Source organism: Neofelis nebulosa, chromosome 3 (genome assembly GCF_028018385.1).
Source record: "Neofelis nebulosa isolate mNeoNeb1 chromosome 3, mNeoNeb1.pri, whole genome shotgun sequence".
Classification (NCBI taxonomy): domain Eukaryota; kingdom Metazoa; phylum Chordata; class Mammalia; order Carnivora; family Felidae; genus Neofelis; species Neofelis nebulosa.
The window spans coordinates 41,587,306-41,602,154 of record NC_080784.1 but is presented as its reverse complement, the minus strand read 5'-3'; the positions used below and the strand labels follow the sequence as shown (position 1 = coordinate 41,602,154).

Here is a 14,849-nt window from a genome sequence, read left to right as displayed (position 1 = left end):
GGGCGGGGGGAAAGACCTGGCTCCTCGTTTCATCCGGAAACCGGCGGGCCGGCAGGAAATGACGAAGGCAGAGGTCGTCCAGGTCCGGTCGGTAACCGGGTCCCGCGCGTCCGGCCCCGACTCTGGGGGAAAGAGCCCCGAGCGGAGCAGCCTGGCCGCGTGCCGCCTCCGGAGCCAGCAGCGTGAGTGGACCCGCGTCCCGGCGCCTCCCGGGCCCCGGGCGGGGCCGCGTCACCCGGCCCCGCCCCCCGCCCGCGCGCCGGCCCGCCCCGCCCGAGACTCACGGGGGAGGGGAAGGGAGGGGTCCGCGGCCCGCTCCGCGCCCCCAGCCCTGGGCACGGAGGCTCCTACGAGTCCAGCCCGCGCTGCGAGCCTGTTTCCGGGTCGTAAGGAATAGTGAGGCTCCGAGGGCCAGAAACGCAGACAAAAAGCCGAAGCAGCCGCGACGGCCGCGCGAGCAGGGGGCGGCCGAGACGTCCCCGGCGCGGCTGGAGTTTAGCGCCAGCGTTTTAAGATTGAGCCCCGCGCAGCCTTAGAGCGGCGGAAACGCAAAGGATGTTCCCGGCAGCTCTGGAAGCTGCCTGTGGCCACTTAGTGGGAGAGGATTATATTTTATACCCTCGCGACTGGATTTCCTTCCAGGAGGAGCCGGTGTCAAGGAACCAGGGTCAAGGCTGGTAGGGCTCAGGTTTAGAAGTCAGTTATATGTGACAGTCAAGTTTCCGCTCCACTCCCTACTCGCTCCACTCCCTACTTGCAACTTTGGGCAAGTTACATAACCACCACTACCACCTTCCCGGTTTCTTTCTTCTGTGAAATGGAACGTTAGTGCCTCACTATTGCAAAAACTCAATATGTGGACTGCCCTACATATAAGCCCTCAAATGTTAATTCCCTTCTTCCTCTTGGTTGAAGGCCTGTTACCTTGTACCCTTTTGCTTTGGGAGCCCAAACCTTTAATGTTTCAGAAGACAGAGAAAATTACATTTATGCAGTGGATTGTGTTGTAAGCAACTGTGTAAGTGATGCCAATCTGAATTTTTATCAAGATAGCAAAGCTCTAAGTGAGAGACAAAAATGTAATATTCAAAGCAGAATGACAAGTGATACTCCATTTTAGAACCACCTAGACATGGTATCAGGAAACTGATTTTAAAACTTATGATACAGTCACTTGATCCCTGGAAATTTTCTCCTAGTTCTCAACCTGGAAGTTTATCAAACGAAAACCAAGCTCTAGTTGTCATATTTTGGGAACTCTGTCTCTGGATACTGACGTTTTACTTGGGACTTAACTAAGCTCATCCTAGAATCCCCTTACCAAAATTGTTCAAGCATCACTGCACAGGAAAAATATGTGAAAAAAGTTCAGTTTTCTCACAAGAACGCTGAACGATGATCCAAGCAAGTGGCTAGCCATAATGGTGATCTTGCTGAAACTGTGCATTTTGCTTTAGAAGGCTGTAGTGGTATGTAGTAACCACTTAGCAAGTATGTATGGGTACACTTGGTTAGACTGTAGTGTGCTGGGAGGTGACGGTCATAGTTCAGGCCACATGTGGGCCATGGGTCTGTACTATGACTCTGGGCAAGGCCATTCCTTCTTCCTAGTAGTCTTGCAAAACCATGCCATTGGTCATGATGGAGGACTGGGCAGGCAAGGCCTACCCTCAGTGCAAATCTTTCACAACTACAGTGCTAAAAATAACTCAAGTGCCTGTCCCTGGAACTGTGGAATGGTAGTGTCATTGCATACCAGCAATGTTGTATAATCCATGTTGTTTAATTCATGTTAAAATTTTACCATTCTGGGTCAGTAGTAATTCAAAATCCTTCTCTACATATAATTAAAGACTGGCATATTTGTAGCAGGATGAAGACAAGCTCTGTAGGAATACACCATTTATCAAGGGGCCCATAAACAGAATTTTGTGAGAAATGGAAGCAAGAAACTAACCTGGCTCAGATCCATTCAGGTGTTAGAAAACAGGTAGGAAACACTTCTATGATTTGTCAGACAACGGGAACCTGCAAAATGTTCCAATGGCTGCTGCTGTATGTTCACTGTTTCTTCCCAAATCTGCTAATAGCTCCCAATCCTGAAACCTTTCTGCAGAATCTCAAATCAGATATCCAAAGTCATCTCTTTTTGCCAAAAACATGTTTGTTGTTGTTACTTTATATTTTAGCACCAGCAAAATTCTAGATTCCAGAAATCATAAAGACAATTATAGTCTCGTATCTTCCCAAAGTTTCCATTTCTAAAATAGGCTGATCACTTTCAGAGAAAGTCTGGAGTTCAGTTTTAAGAAATAAGAGTTAAAACTGTAAATATGCCAAATCTCCCTATATCTCCTACTCCTTTAAAAAAAAATCCATTTCCAGGCTTTAATATCAAGGAATTGGGTATGGTATAATGTTTAAGTAATATCTAGATCTTGCATCTACAAATTTTTATAATTTAATGTAAGTTCTGTTTTTATTACTACTTGGCCAGTTTTTACAAGATCAATCTTTATATTCATCAGACACCAACAGATATTTTAAAGAGATCACTCTTAACCTCAGTGTCTAGAGTTTAAGTTAAATGAGCACTCATGACACTCACTTTATTGTAAATGAACATAGGATGTCCCCAAACATCTGACAAAAACTTCAGGTGTCAGCAGAGAAAACATGCCATCTGGTTTAGGAGCAGACCTCTGGGGAAATTTTATTCATTTATACAGGGGTAAGCTATAAGAAAGAAAGACTGCCTTTAATGCACACTTGTTAACACTGAGCCAGATCTACGTTGCAGAACATTTTGGAAGCTTACAGGAGATTGGAGGATAGTTTGTGCAAGAATGTCTGCAATGCCTTCATTGTTGTAGGATGTCTAGAAAAAAATTGCAAAACAATTTCTTGGACATTTCAGATATTCTTTTTCTTGGAATTAGAAAATGGCTGTCTAATTCTTAGAAACTACTGTACATTTATCGCCTATAACTTGTTCAATTTTTCTCCTTTTCGTATAATGTCTAAAACAATGCTTTTTGGTTTTCTTTCACATATTAGGTCATTTTACTTAGATTTACCTTTATGTCCAACACAAGGGAGGCACTTTCAACTAACTCTCAAACACCAAGGGGACACCATTACTCTTTTACTTGCTATTTGAAACACTTGCTATTACCACTCTTATTTTCTGTGAGAATGTAGGAAGAATGCATTTCCTTGAATAGAAGTCACAGCTGTGTAAATAGCAAAAAGTAACTTTTACCCCATAGTTTCTTTCAACCACATTTGGCCAGGAGGCCAAAACTAGATAAAGCTTCAAACTTTCCCACTTGCATGGGAGCAAGTGAAAGAGCATAGAGATTAACTAGAGTTTTAACCTACATGTGGAAGATACAATGTTTCAAAATCAAAAATAAGGGGAAATAACATTTCATGCCTTAGTTATCTAGCCCAGGGGTTGGCAAACTTTTTCTTAAAGGGCAAGATTATAAATATTTTAGGCTTTGAGGGCTGGAAAGCAAAAATCAAGGGTACTATACAGGTGCTTACAACCATTTAAAATATATCCACTTAGAAATGTGAAACCATTCTTGGCTCCTGGGCCATCCAAAAGCAGGCAGCAGGCTGGAGTTGGCCAGAAGGCCATATGTTTGCCAGCCTTTCTCCAGATGGTCATACCACCACTAACTAAAAGAACCCCTGTTCTCTTTTCTTTCTTCTAGCCCCATGCCTGGAGGTTACGGAGTGATGGGTGACGATGGTTCTATGGATTACAGTGTTCATGAGGCCTGGAATGAAGCCACCAATGTTTACTTGGTAGTGATCCTTGTTAGCTTTGTTCTCTTCATGTATGCCAAGAGGTAAAGGTTTTAGTATTTCAGGGTTGATAAGAAACTGGGCATTTAAAAGGTTTACACGTTTGTTTGTTCCAAATTAAATGCATAAAAATACTGCATTTATGCATTATTGCAAAATTGAGCATTTTTGTTCTTGCTATGAAAGCACTATCTATTCAGGTCTGTCCTCGAGCTCTGGACACCAAGGTTTGGCTTTGAAAAGCCCACTGCATTAAGAGTTGGAAATTTTGGGGTGCCTGGGTGGCTTAGTTGGTTGAGGGTCCAACTCTTGATTCTGGCTCAGGTCATGATCCCAGGGTTGTGGGAGGAAGCCCCACATGGGGCTTTGTGGTGCTGAGTGTGGAGCCCGCTTAGGATTTTCTCTCTCTCTCCCTCTGCCCTCTCTTCATCTTGTGCTCATGCATGTGTGCTCTCTTGCTCTCTCTCTCTCTCTCTTTCTCAAAAAAAAAAAAAAAAAAAGTTGGAAATTTAAGTGCAGCTCAGGTACCCTGACTGGCTTCTATCATTTCTAATGTAGCTCAATTTTATCATCCAGCCTGGGCCCACTGTCACTCTAGGATGAGCATTTTATTTTTGGCCAACATGCCTGAAATGCAGAAACACTAATTCCTATGTATTAAGCAATTCTCTCTTGGCACATGTTAAGTTTTCCCTTCTGATTGTTGTGCATGACCATATCATAGCACTTACTGAATAATGTTGGTATTATCTGGCTACTTGTCTGTCTGTTCCACAAAAACTTCAGTCCCTTCAGGACAAGGGCTTTCCCTTTTAACCTTGTGTCCCTGGTGTGCCACACAGTGTAAATCCTCAATAAATATTTCCTGGTTTAATTCCAGGTGTTGTAGCATAATTTAACTATTCTTTTTCACACACCATGGCTCCTTTCCTTTAAGTACAATTAAAAAGAGAGAGAGAGAGAGAGAGAGATGGGTGCTTTGAAGAGTAAAAGCAGTATTCACTGGACTGAGTTGCTTCTTCTTAGGGCCCCATGCTCTTTGGTATTCTCTATGCAGGTTAAAAAGGCATTAGATATGTTAGAAGATATTTGATAACTGATTTAATTTCTCTGCTGGTTATGGGCCTGTTCAGATTTTCTATTTCTTCCTGTTTGAGTTTCGGTAGTTTTTGAGTGTCTAGGAATTTGTCCATTTCTTCCAGGTTGTCCAGTTTGTTGGCATATCATCTATCATAGTATTCTCTTATAATTGTTTATATTTCTATGGTGTTGGTTGTGATCTTTCCTCCTTCATTCATGATTTTATCTATTTGTGTCCACTCTCTTTTCTTTTTGAGAAGTTTGGCTACGGGTTTATCAATTTTTTTATTCTTTAAAAAAAAACAGCTCTTGGTTTCATTGATCTGACAACAATTAAGAGTCCTGGGTCAGATGGCTTCCCAGAGAAATTCGACCAGACATTTGAAGAAGAGTTAATACCTGTTCTTTTCAAACTGTTCCACAAGACAGACATGGAAGGAAAACTTCCAAATTCATTCTATGAAGCCAGCATTACCTTGGTTCCAAAGACCCCACTAATAAGGAGAATTACAGGCCAATATCCCTGATGAATCTGGATGCAGAAATTCTCAATGAGATACTAGCAAATTGAATTCAACAGTACATTAAAAGAATTATTCACCATGATCAAGTGAGATTCATTCTTCAGCTGCAGAGCTGAGTTAATATTTGCAAATCAATCAACGTGATATACAACATTAAGAGAAGAAAGACTCAGAATCATATTATCCTGTCAATAGATGCAGAAAAAGCATTTGACAAAATACAGCATCCTTTCTTGATAAAAACCCTCAAAAAAGTAGGGATAGAAGAAACATACCTCAACATCATAAAAGCCATATATGAAAGGCCCACAGCTAATAGCGTCCTTAATGGGGAAAAATTGAGAACTTCCCTCTAAGGTCAGGAACACAACAGAGATGTCCACTCTCACCACTGTTGTTCAACAAAGTACTGGAAGTCCTAGTCTCAGAAGTCAGACAACAAAAAGAAATAAAAGGCATACAAATTGGCAAAGTAGAAGTCAGACTTTCATTCTTCACAGACAACATGATACTTTACATGGAAAACCCAAAAGACTCCACCAAAAAACTGGTAGAACTAATATGTGAATTCAGCAAAGTCACAGGATAAAAAATCAACATACAGAAGTCAGTTGCATTACTACACACCGATAATGAAGAAGCAGAAAGAGAAATCAAGGAATCAATCCCATTTACAATTGAACCAAAAACCATAAGATGCCTAGGAATAAACCTAGGCAAACAGATAGAAGATCTATATGCTGAAAACGATAGAAAATTTAGGAAGGAAATTGGAGAAGACACAAAGAAATGGAAAAACATTCCATGCTCATGGATTGGAAGAACTGATATTGTTAAAATGTCACTATTACCCAAAGCTATCTACACATTCAATGCAATCCCAATCAAAATAATTCCAGCATTCTTCACAGAGCTAGAACAAACAATCCTAAAATTTGTATGGAACCACAAAAGATCCTGAATAGTCAAAGTAATGTTGAAAAAGAAAAGCAAAGATGGAGGCATCACAATTCTGGACTTCAAGCTGTATTACAAAGCTGTAGTCATCAAGACAGTATGGTACTAGCACAAAAACACATAGATCAATGGAACAGAATAGAGAACCCAGAAATGGACCCACAAACGTATGGCCAACTAATCTTTGACAAAGTAGAAAAGAGTATCCAGTGGGGGAAAAAAAAACAGTCTCTTCAGAAAATGGTAATGGGAGAACTGGACAGTGACATGCAGAAGAATGAAACTGGACCGCTTTCTTATACCATGGACAAAAATAAACTCAAAATGGATGAAAGACTGAAATGTAAGACAGGAAGCCATCAAAATCCTAGAGGAGAAAGCAGTCAACAACCTTTTTGACCTTGGCCACAGCAACTCCTTACTAGTCATGTCTCAGAAAGCAAGGGAAACCAAAGCAAAAATGAACTATTGGGACCTTATTAAAATAAAAAGCTGCTGCACAGTGAAGGAAACAATCAGGAAAACTAAAAGGCAACTGATGGAATGGGAGAAGATGTTTGCAAATGACCTAATCAGATAAAGAGTTAGTATCCAAAATCTATAAAGAACTTATCAAATTCAACACACAAAAACAAATAATCCAGTGAAGAAATGGGCAGAAGACATGAATAGACACTTTTCCAAAGAAGACATGCAGATGATGCTCCACATCACTCATAATCAGGGAAATACAAATCAAAACCACAATGAGATACCACCTCACTCCCATCAGGATGGCTAAAATTAACAACTCAGGCAATAACAGATGTTGGTGAGGATGCAGAGAAAGGGGAACTCTTTTGCACTGCTGGTAGGAATGCAAACTGGTGCAGCCACTCTGGAAAACAGTATGGAGGCTTCTCAAAAAATTAAAAATAGAACTACCCTACCACCCAGCAATTGCGCTACTAGGTATTTATCCAAAGGATACAAAAATGCTGATTCGAAGGGGTATACGCACCCCAATGTTTATAGCAGCATTATCAACAATAACCAAAGTATGGAAAGAGCCCAAATGTCCATTGGGTGATGAATGGATGAAGAAGTGTGGTATATATATACAATGGAATACTACTCAGCAATCAAAAATAATGAAACCTTGCCATTTGCGACAATGTGGATGAAACTAGAGTGTATTATGCTAAGTAGAATAAGTCAGAAAAAGATATCATATAATTTCACTCATGTAGAATTTAAGAAACATGACAGATGAACATAGGGCAAGGGAAGGAAAAATAAGATAAAAACAGAGGGAGGCAAACCGTATGAGACTTTTAAATACAGAGAACAAACTGGGGGTTGCTAGAGGGAAGGTGAGTGGAGAGATGGGCTAAATGGGTGATAGGCATTAAGGAGGGCACTTGGAATGAGCACTGGGGGTTATATAAGTAATGAATCACTGGGTTTTATTCCTAAAACCAATACTATACTGTATGTTAACTAACTTGAATTTAAATAAATAAATGTAAAATTTTTAAAAAGGCATTAGATAGTTCAAATTAATTAGTAATCAAAAAATAATTGATGTTTGGCCTGGGGAGCAGGTCAGAACTCACACTTGTTCTCAGACAGGCAGGTTTGCCTTTCCAGCCACATGACCCCTGGAGCAGCTGGCCCATTGACAGCCTGGACTCCAGGGTGGCTGAGAGAAGGCTCCACTCCATCGCCAGTTTACTTGCAGGTAACAGCTTTCTTCCAAAAATAGCCACCATGTCCCCCCGACCCTCCTGTTTTAAAAGCAGAGACATACTGTTGTTAGTTTTAAGTGGATGGACCCACTAAGGCTATGCAATTGTATTTAAGAAATATGGTGATTCATTATTTTCCAAAATTAAGGTCTACTCCCATTCTGTTTATTCGCTAACCCAGTAATTTAGCTTTATTTGGATGACACCAGAGGGAGGAGAAAAATAAGATGTTTTCTTGTTTATGCATTTTCCCATACAGTATTTGGCTTTTGGTGAGAGGAAGGAGTGGAAGTGCAATGAAGGTACATCTCTTTGTTGTATTACATGGATGTTTTCAGCTTTCTTTTCTTTCTTAGAGCCCTGTGGCTATACATGTACAGCTTCGTGGTTTTTAGGGAAAGAAAGAACACTTGAGCCAAGGAAGCACCTCACAGATACAAAAGAAATGAGCGCATTGTTACTTAAGTCCTTTTTTTTTAAGTTTATTTATTTTCAGAGCAAGAGAGAGAGAGAATGCAAGTGGATGAGGGGCAGAGAGAGAGAGAGAGAGAGAGAATCCCAAGTAGACTCTGCACTGTCAGCACAGAGCCCAATGGGGGCTCGAACTCACAATTCACAAGATCATGACCTGAGCCCAGGTCGGACATTTAGCCATCTGAGCTACCCAGGCACCCCTTAAGTCCTTGTGATGTATCTTCTGATTACTATGGTCCTGAGTTCATTACAGTCCAATAGATATTAATACAAATCTCTCTTCTGTATTGGTTTTGTGTTTTAGAAACAAAAGGAAAATTATGAGGATATTCAGCGTGCCACCTATAGCAGAAACTTTATCAGAGCCCAGCTTTTATGACACAATAAGCAAAATTCGTTTAAGACAGCAACTGGAAATGTATTCCATTTGTAAGTATATTCTGTGCTGAACTGTATATATAGACATGTTTCAAATAGATTTTTTTGGAATTGAGTTCAGTTAGCAAAGGTTATCAGAAATCATTGATAGTGCCTTTTTTAGATGATGAGCATGGTATTGGCAAAGGCAGATCTCCCATGTAGTTGATGCTTCAGAGCCCTCTGCTTGTATGGGACCCTTCAGGACCCTGAGAACAGCCCTAGCAATGTGTTCATATGATGATATTTTTATATGTTTTGCAAAAATTAGTTATTTTACCCATCAGCTAAGACTGCTGTCTCTTCCTGCTCTAATTTGCCCTCCTTTGCACATGCCTCATGTGGAGTAGCATTAAGTGGCCAAGAGCATTTGGGGATGTGGCTGAGGGGAAGTTGAGCTGGAGCTGCATTTAGTTTGGGTTTGAATTTTGTATTTATGGAGTTTGCAGTCATTTCTATTATAATTAAATTACTGCAAGCCAAAGCAATATAAGAATTGCTTCTAGGAATGTGGCATGTGATATCAACGTGCAAGGCTAGAAGTCATGTCTCAGTGTGTCATATAGTACTAAACACTGTCGGTATGTATGTCATGGAGAAGAAATAAAATTTAAAATGTATAGAGTCATAATGAAATGTACATCTAAGCCACAGCCTTTTATGCCACCATTTAAAAGAATGAGTTGTGGTTTCCAAGATACATTATTAACTGAAAAGAGCAAGATAAAATAATATATATACTAGGATGCTACTCTTTTAAAATCAAAAGACCAAAACACCCCTTGTATTATCTATGTCTAATATAAATGTTCTATATAATTATGCAAGCATGGAGGAAGGCTTGGAAAGATACGCATCAGATTATTAACATTCATTACCTTCATGGGGACTGTGTGGAATTTAAGGGGAAAAGACTGGACAGTTTTTAAAGCAGTTGTCTACAGTAAAAAATTAAGTGTGTGTGCATGTGTGTGTGTGTGCATAGAAAGATGCAAGAAAGAATGATCAGCAAGATATCACTACTATGTGTCTCGGGTGAAATGGAATTTCAGGTGAAAATATACATGTTTACGTGCATATACGTGTATATACACGCATAAACACAAGTAGAACCTCTAAAATCTTAAGCATAAATGTTATCCTGAAAACTAGTAACAGCAATTCCTTTAGGGCAAGGAAATTGCCCTGGGTAGCCACAGGATTGATCAGGTAGGAGGAAGATACACTTTTTACTGTTTCCTCTGTTCCTTTTGCATTTTGTACCATCTGCATATGTTACCAGTTCAAAATAAGAAGCAAAATTGAACATAGCAGCATTACTCACAATAGCCAAAAGGGAGAAACAACCCAAGTGCCCTTGACAGATACACAAAATGTGGTATAGAAATACAATAGGATGTTATTTAGTCTTTAAGAGGAAGGAAATGCTGACACGTGCTACAGCACAGATGAACCTGAGGACGTTATGCTTCATAGTGGTTCTTATTATGAAGGGAAATAAGCCAGTCGCAAAAGAACAGATATTTCACTTAAAGGAGGCAAATTCGTAGAGACAGAAAATAGAATGGTGGATGTCAGGGACCTGGGGAGGAGGCAGTGGGAAGTTATTGCTTAATGGGTGTGGAGTTCAGTTGGGGATGATCAGAAGAGCTCTGTAGGCAGATGGGGGTGATGGTTGCAGAGCAATATGAATGTACCTAATGCTACTGAACTGTGCCCTTAGAAATAGTTAAGGGGCTCCTGGGTGGCTGAGTCGGTTAAGCATCTGACTTCAGCTCAGGTCATGATCTCACAGTTCCTGAGTTTGAACCCCACATTGGGCTCTGCGCTGACAGCTCAGAGCCTGGAGCCTGCTTCGAATTCTGTGTCTCCCTCTGTCTCAGCCCCTCCCCCTGCTTGCACTCTGTCCGTCTCTCTTTCTCTCTCTCAAAAATAAATAAACATTAAAAAAAAGACATAGTTAAAATGGCAAAATTCATGTATATTTTACCACAATAAGAAAGTTCTTTTAAAAGAAAATACCAACAAAACAAAACACAAAGTAGAGAGCCAGAAGCTCTGTTTGGAAAATTATAAAGAATTAAGTTTCTGTTGACACCCAGTCAAAACAGAAGCTATTTCCTATTAGTAATACATTCAGTAGCATAACATATACCATTATAAACCAAGTATACAGGGTTTTTTTTTCTTTTTTGATGGGAACGCCATAAAATAAAATTTATCTGAATTCCTGTGTTTGTAGGGTGTGTTAATTTTCTACTGCTGCTGTAACAAATCACTACAAATCCAGTGGCTAAATACAACACAAATGTATGGTCTTACAATTTTGTAGTGTAGAAGTCCTACATCAGTCTCACTGGGCTGAAATCAGGTGTCAGCAGGGTACTGTTTCTTTCTGGAGGCTCTAGAAGAGAGTCTGTGTCTTTGCTAGAAAGCTTCTGGAGGCCACTCACGTTCCTTGGTTTATGGCCCTATGCCTCCGCATTGGGAGCCAGCATTATGTAATCTTTCTGATCATTCTTCCATTTTTATATCTTAGTCCCTCTCTGAACTCAGGAAAGGTTCTCTGATTTTTAAGGTCCATTTGATAATGGTTGGGCCAGATAATCCAGGGTAATCTCCTCGTTATAAGGTCCTTACCTTAATCACATCTTTAAAGTGCCTTTTGTCCTGTAAAATAACATACTCACGGATTTAGGGGATTAGGATGTGAACATCTTTAAAAGCCATTTTTCTTATAAATAGTATATGTGTGGATTTACATGTTTAATGAATCCAATCACATTGGATCATTCTTAGTGTTCATGACATATCTATTCCTGACAAAGGTAGTTCAAAAGGAAATAGTAAACAAAGTTCTTTTTCTTAAAAACGACTCCCAAAATTGTATAAACTGTAGGCCACAAACTTTTGGATGCACCCTGAGTAGCATAAATAAATAGTGTCTCTTTCTTGGCTAGTAAAAACTTAAGGAGGTGAGTGAAAGTTTTAACTGTAGGCAGTGAATGACATTTATAAAGATTTTAGCCTTGTACTCTCTCCAGTTCCAGGTTAAGACCATTCTTCTTCAATAAACATTTCTCAGAAGTACAAAAAAACCCACAGAATGCATATCTGTTTTTTCTTCTAGTTTATATTAAAAAAAATTTTTTTTATTAGTTTTCTTTATTTTTGAGAGGCAGAGAGAGACAGAGTGGGGGGGAGGGGGGGGAGGCGCAGAGAGAGAGGGAGACACAGAATCAGAAGCAGGCTCCAGGCTCTGAGCTGTCAGCACAGAGCCCAATGCAGGGCCTGAACTCACAAACCGTGAGATCCAGACCTGGGCCAAAGTTGGTTGCTCAACCGACAGCCACCCAGGCGCCCCTCTTCTAGTTTATATTGACAATGTTCAGTAATAAGTTTCTTAGACTTACAAGTTAAAATACAGTCAAATTCATTATGATGTGAACAAAAGCATTACTATCAGCTTAAGGTGGAAGTGGGAGATAAGAAAGAAGGAAATTGGGGCACCTGGGTGGCTCAGTCGGTTAAGCATCCAACTTCTGATTTCAGCTCAGGTCATGATCTCATGGTTTGTGAGATCAAGCCCCACATTGGGCTCTGCACTGGCAGCATGGAGCCTGCTTGGGATTCTCTCTTTCCCTTTCTCTCTGCCTGTCCTCTGCGCTCTCTCTCTCTCTCTCTCTCTCAAGGTAAATAAATAAACTTAAAAAAAAAAAGAAAGGAAGTTATAAAATGTTAATTTAACTGTAATATCTTAATTAATGTTCACACTGTTTTTTAAAACTGAATAATCCTGACATACAAATAATAAAATAAACATATAAAAATGAGTATCAGCAGTGCTGGGAAATTACAGGATCAGAAATTAATTCTTACTTAATTCTACTAATTACTTAATTAGTTAATTCTTTACTGAGAATCATGACTTGACTGTGATTTAATGATGTTAGCTAATATTTTGCTATTTTTATTAATTTTATCACTTTTTTTTGTTTTGTGTTTGCTTTGTTTTTTAATAGCAAGGAAGTATGACTATCAGCAGCCACAAAACCAAGCTGACAGTGTGCAACTCTCATTGGAATGAAATGACAGAAAATGAACAACATAAGTAATTCTTCAACAGTCTGTTAGCAAGCTCCTAAATGTACTAAATCATGAACAGCATTTTTTTTAACCCTATCTCCATAAAATCATTTTACTTGTGACTTTCTTCCAGTTTTTTGTGTTTTGTTTTGCTTTTTAAAATTGCATCACCAAGTCATTTGTTATACAAATTAAAAAAAAAGTCTCAAAGGCATGGACACAGAGAGTCTGTATATCCTTAGGAAGATAGAATATAACCAGAGATGGTGATTTTTACCTTGCGAAGACTTTTGATTTCTTCAGGATATGATCAGTCAGGAATAAAAATACATCTTTGGAGGTGAGCGTATGGAGCTTATGCCACTTTGATTTGAACAGTTTTGCAAAATTAAAAAGTAAAAATCCATTCATTGGTATAACATCCTCGATTGTATTCTGTAATGAATATAATAATCCATAATGGACGCATTTGTGTTCTCACCGCTGTTATTACCACACTTGAATTGAATTAACTATCTTTGCTTCTTCAGAACTTATACAGGAGACTGTCTTTTCTACTATCCTCATGAAACAAACCCATCTACTAATTGTGGAAGCTTCCTGTGATTGGAATGTTTTCCCTTCATTGTGTTCCCGGGAGTTTGCCTTTTTTTTTTAATCCCACAGTTTCATTTCTACCAGAAGAGTTTCTTTGGACCATATTGCAACCATGCTGTGGAATAAATGGGCACCTCTCTACTGGTGTTAGCAACTTGCTTTTTTGGTCATGTAACTCTCAAGTTTAATGTAACTGGATACTTATACTTTTTTAGCATAATAAGCTTCCCTGAAGACTCTCATATCTTGTACCATTTTGTACCATACATGGAAATGTTTTTACCAAATTTTTCCTATTTATTTAAATAAAAGTTGGTGGGAGGTAGTGGCAGGGAAATTTCACTGTCCACATCACTGTCCAAGAATTAGTTTTTGAATCAAAGCTATTCTTAATTTTAAGAGTTAGAGTTAATATTTCAAGCACTGTTTCCTTTTCTCTTTATTGTGAAGTAAAGAACATAAATTTTAAATGAAAAGGTTTAGACCAAATAAAATTACTGAGGGAAATTGCATTTGTTTTTAAATTTTAATTATATTATTCAAAAATGTCTATCTTGTTCAAGGTAAATTGTTGACTAAATGGAATAATTCTTGACTCACAAATGAGTTTGAATGCACTGCTGATACATAGAATAAAAAACTGACTACAGGATTGTAAACAGTTATAATTATGGGCCAGGAATAGCAGAGCAGCAGGGGGATGATCTCCTTAAACTTTGCTTTGCTCTTAGGAAAACCACTGTATATTTCTGTGAGCAGGAAATGTGATCAGGAGCAGGAGCAGTTTACTTGTGTCACTGACATACTGCACAATCTGGACAAATTACAAAAACTGGCTATTTCAGATGATTTGTAAAAATAGTGTACATAAATAAATGTAAATCACAATGAAATTGACTGGTTGTTTTTTATGTGCATCCACTAGATAGAGGCAGTCATAACTTAAAGCTAGTAGATCGTGTGGTGAGCATCAAACCTTGACAAGGAAAAGGATGAATTCCTCCTCATTTTTTCTCTAAACCCAGCTGATGGGAATCACACCCCCCACTGGCAGGAACAACAACAAGTCCGCCTTTGAAGTTTCTTCTCTGCTTCAACAGCTGAACTGCTTAAGGGGTAGAAGCCCTGTAGCCACACTTCAAAGCCATGCCAGTTGATCGTCCTGCTTCTG

General features: G+C 39.3%; 2 protein-coding genes across 8 annotated transcripts in view; one reads left to right on the top strand and one right to left on the bottom strand.

The window, feature by feature from the left end:
• The window catches only part of SLC20A2 (solute carrier family 20 member 2), a 107,146-nt gene extending 106,996 nt beyond the window's left edge, over positions 1-150 (bottom strand). For 2 of the 5 annotated variants that reach the window (XM_058720515.1, XM_058720510.1), the window contains exon 1: positions 17-150. The gene's annotated coding sequence lies outside the window, so the exon portion shown is untranslated. The remainder of the gene's footprint in view (positions 1-16) is intronic. The other 3 variants (XM_058720516.1, XM_058720517.1, XM_058720511.1) reach the window with 2 other exon arrangements.
• On the top strand, positions 59-14,571 carry SMIM19 (small integral membrane protein 19). 3 transcript variants are annotated; one of them, XM_058720523.1, is made up of 5 exons: positions 67-182; positions 1,873-1,990; positions 3,723-3,860; positions 8,883-9,007; positions 13,018-14,571. In XM_058720523.1, exons 3-5 carry the CDS (start codon positions 3,727-3,729, stop codon positions 13,080-13,082), a joined length of 324 nt encoding a protein of 107 aa, XP_058576506.1. In that variant the 5' UTR covers positions 67-182; positions 1,873-1,990; positions 3,723-3,726; the 3' UTR covers positions 13,083-14,571. The 3 variants fall into 3 exon arrangements, with proteins under 3 accessions (XP_058576503.1, XP_058576506.1, XP_058576504.1); XM_058720521.1 differs by having other exon boundaries at positions 68-182; positions 1,870-1,990; XM_058720520.1 differs by lacking the exon at positions 1,873-1,990 and having other exon boundaries at positions 59-182.
• Positions 14,572-14,849: the final 278 nt, after the last annotated feature.

What these genes read in the sequence shown, in the direction of transcription:
- SMIM19 (XM_058720520.1), top strand. Translation starts at nt 3,727, where the DNA reads ATGCCTGGAGGTTACGGAGTGATGGGTGACGATGGTTCTATGGATTAC. An exon ending in CTCTTCATGTATGCCAAGAG is followed by an intron (nt 3,861 to 8,882) that starts GTAAAGGTTTTA and finishes TTTGTGTTTTAG; the next exon opens with AAACAAAAGGAAAATTATGA. An exon ending in ACTGGAAATGTATTCCATTT is followed by an intron (nt 9,008 to 13,017) that starts GTAAGTATATTC and finishes GTTTTTTAATAG; the next exon opens with CAAGGAAGTATGACTATCAG.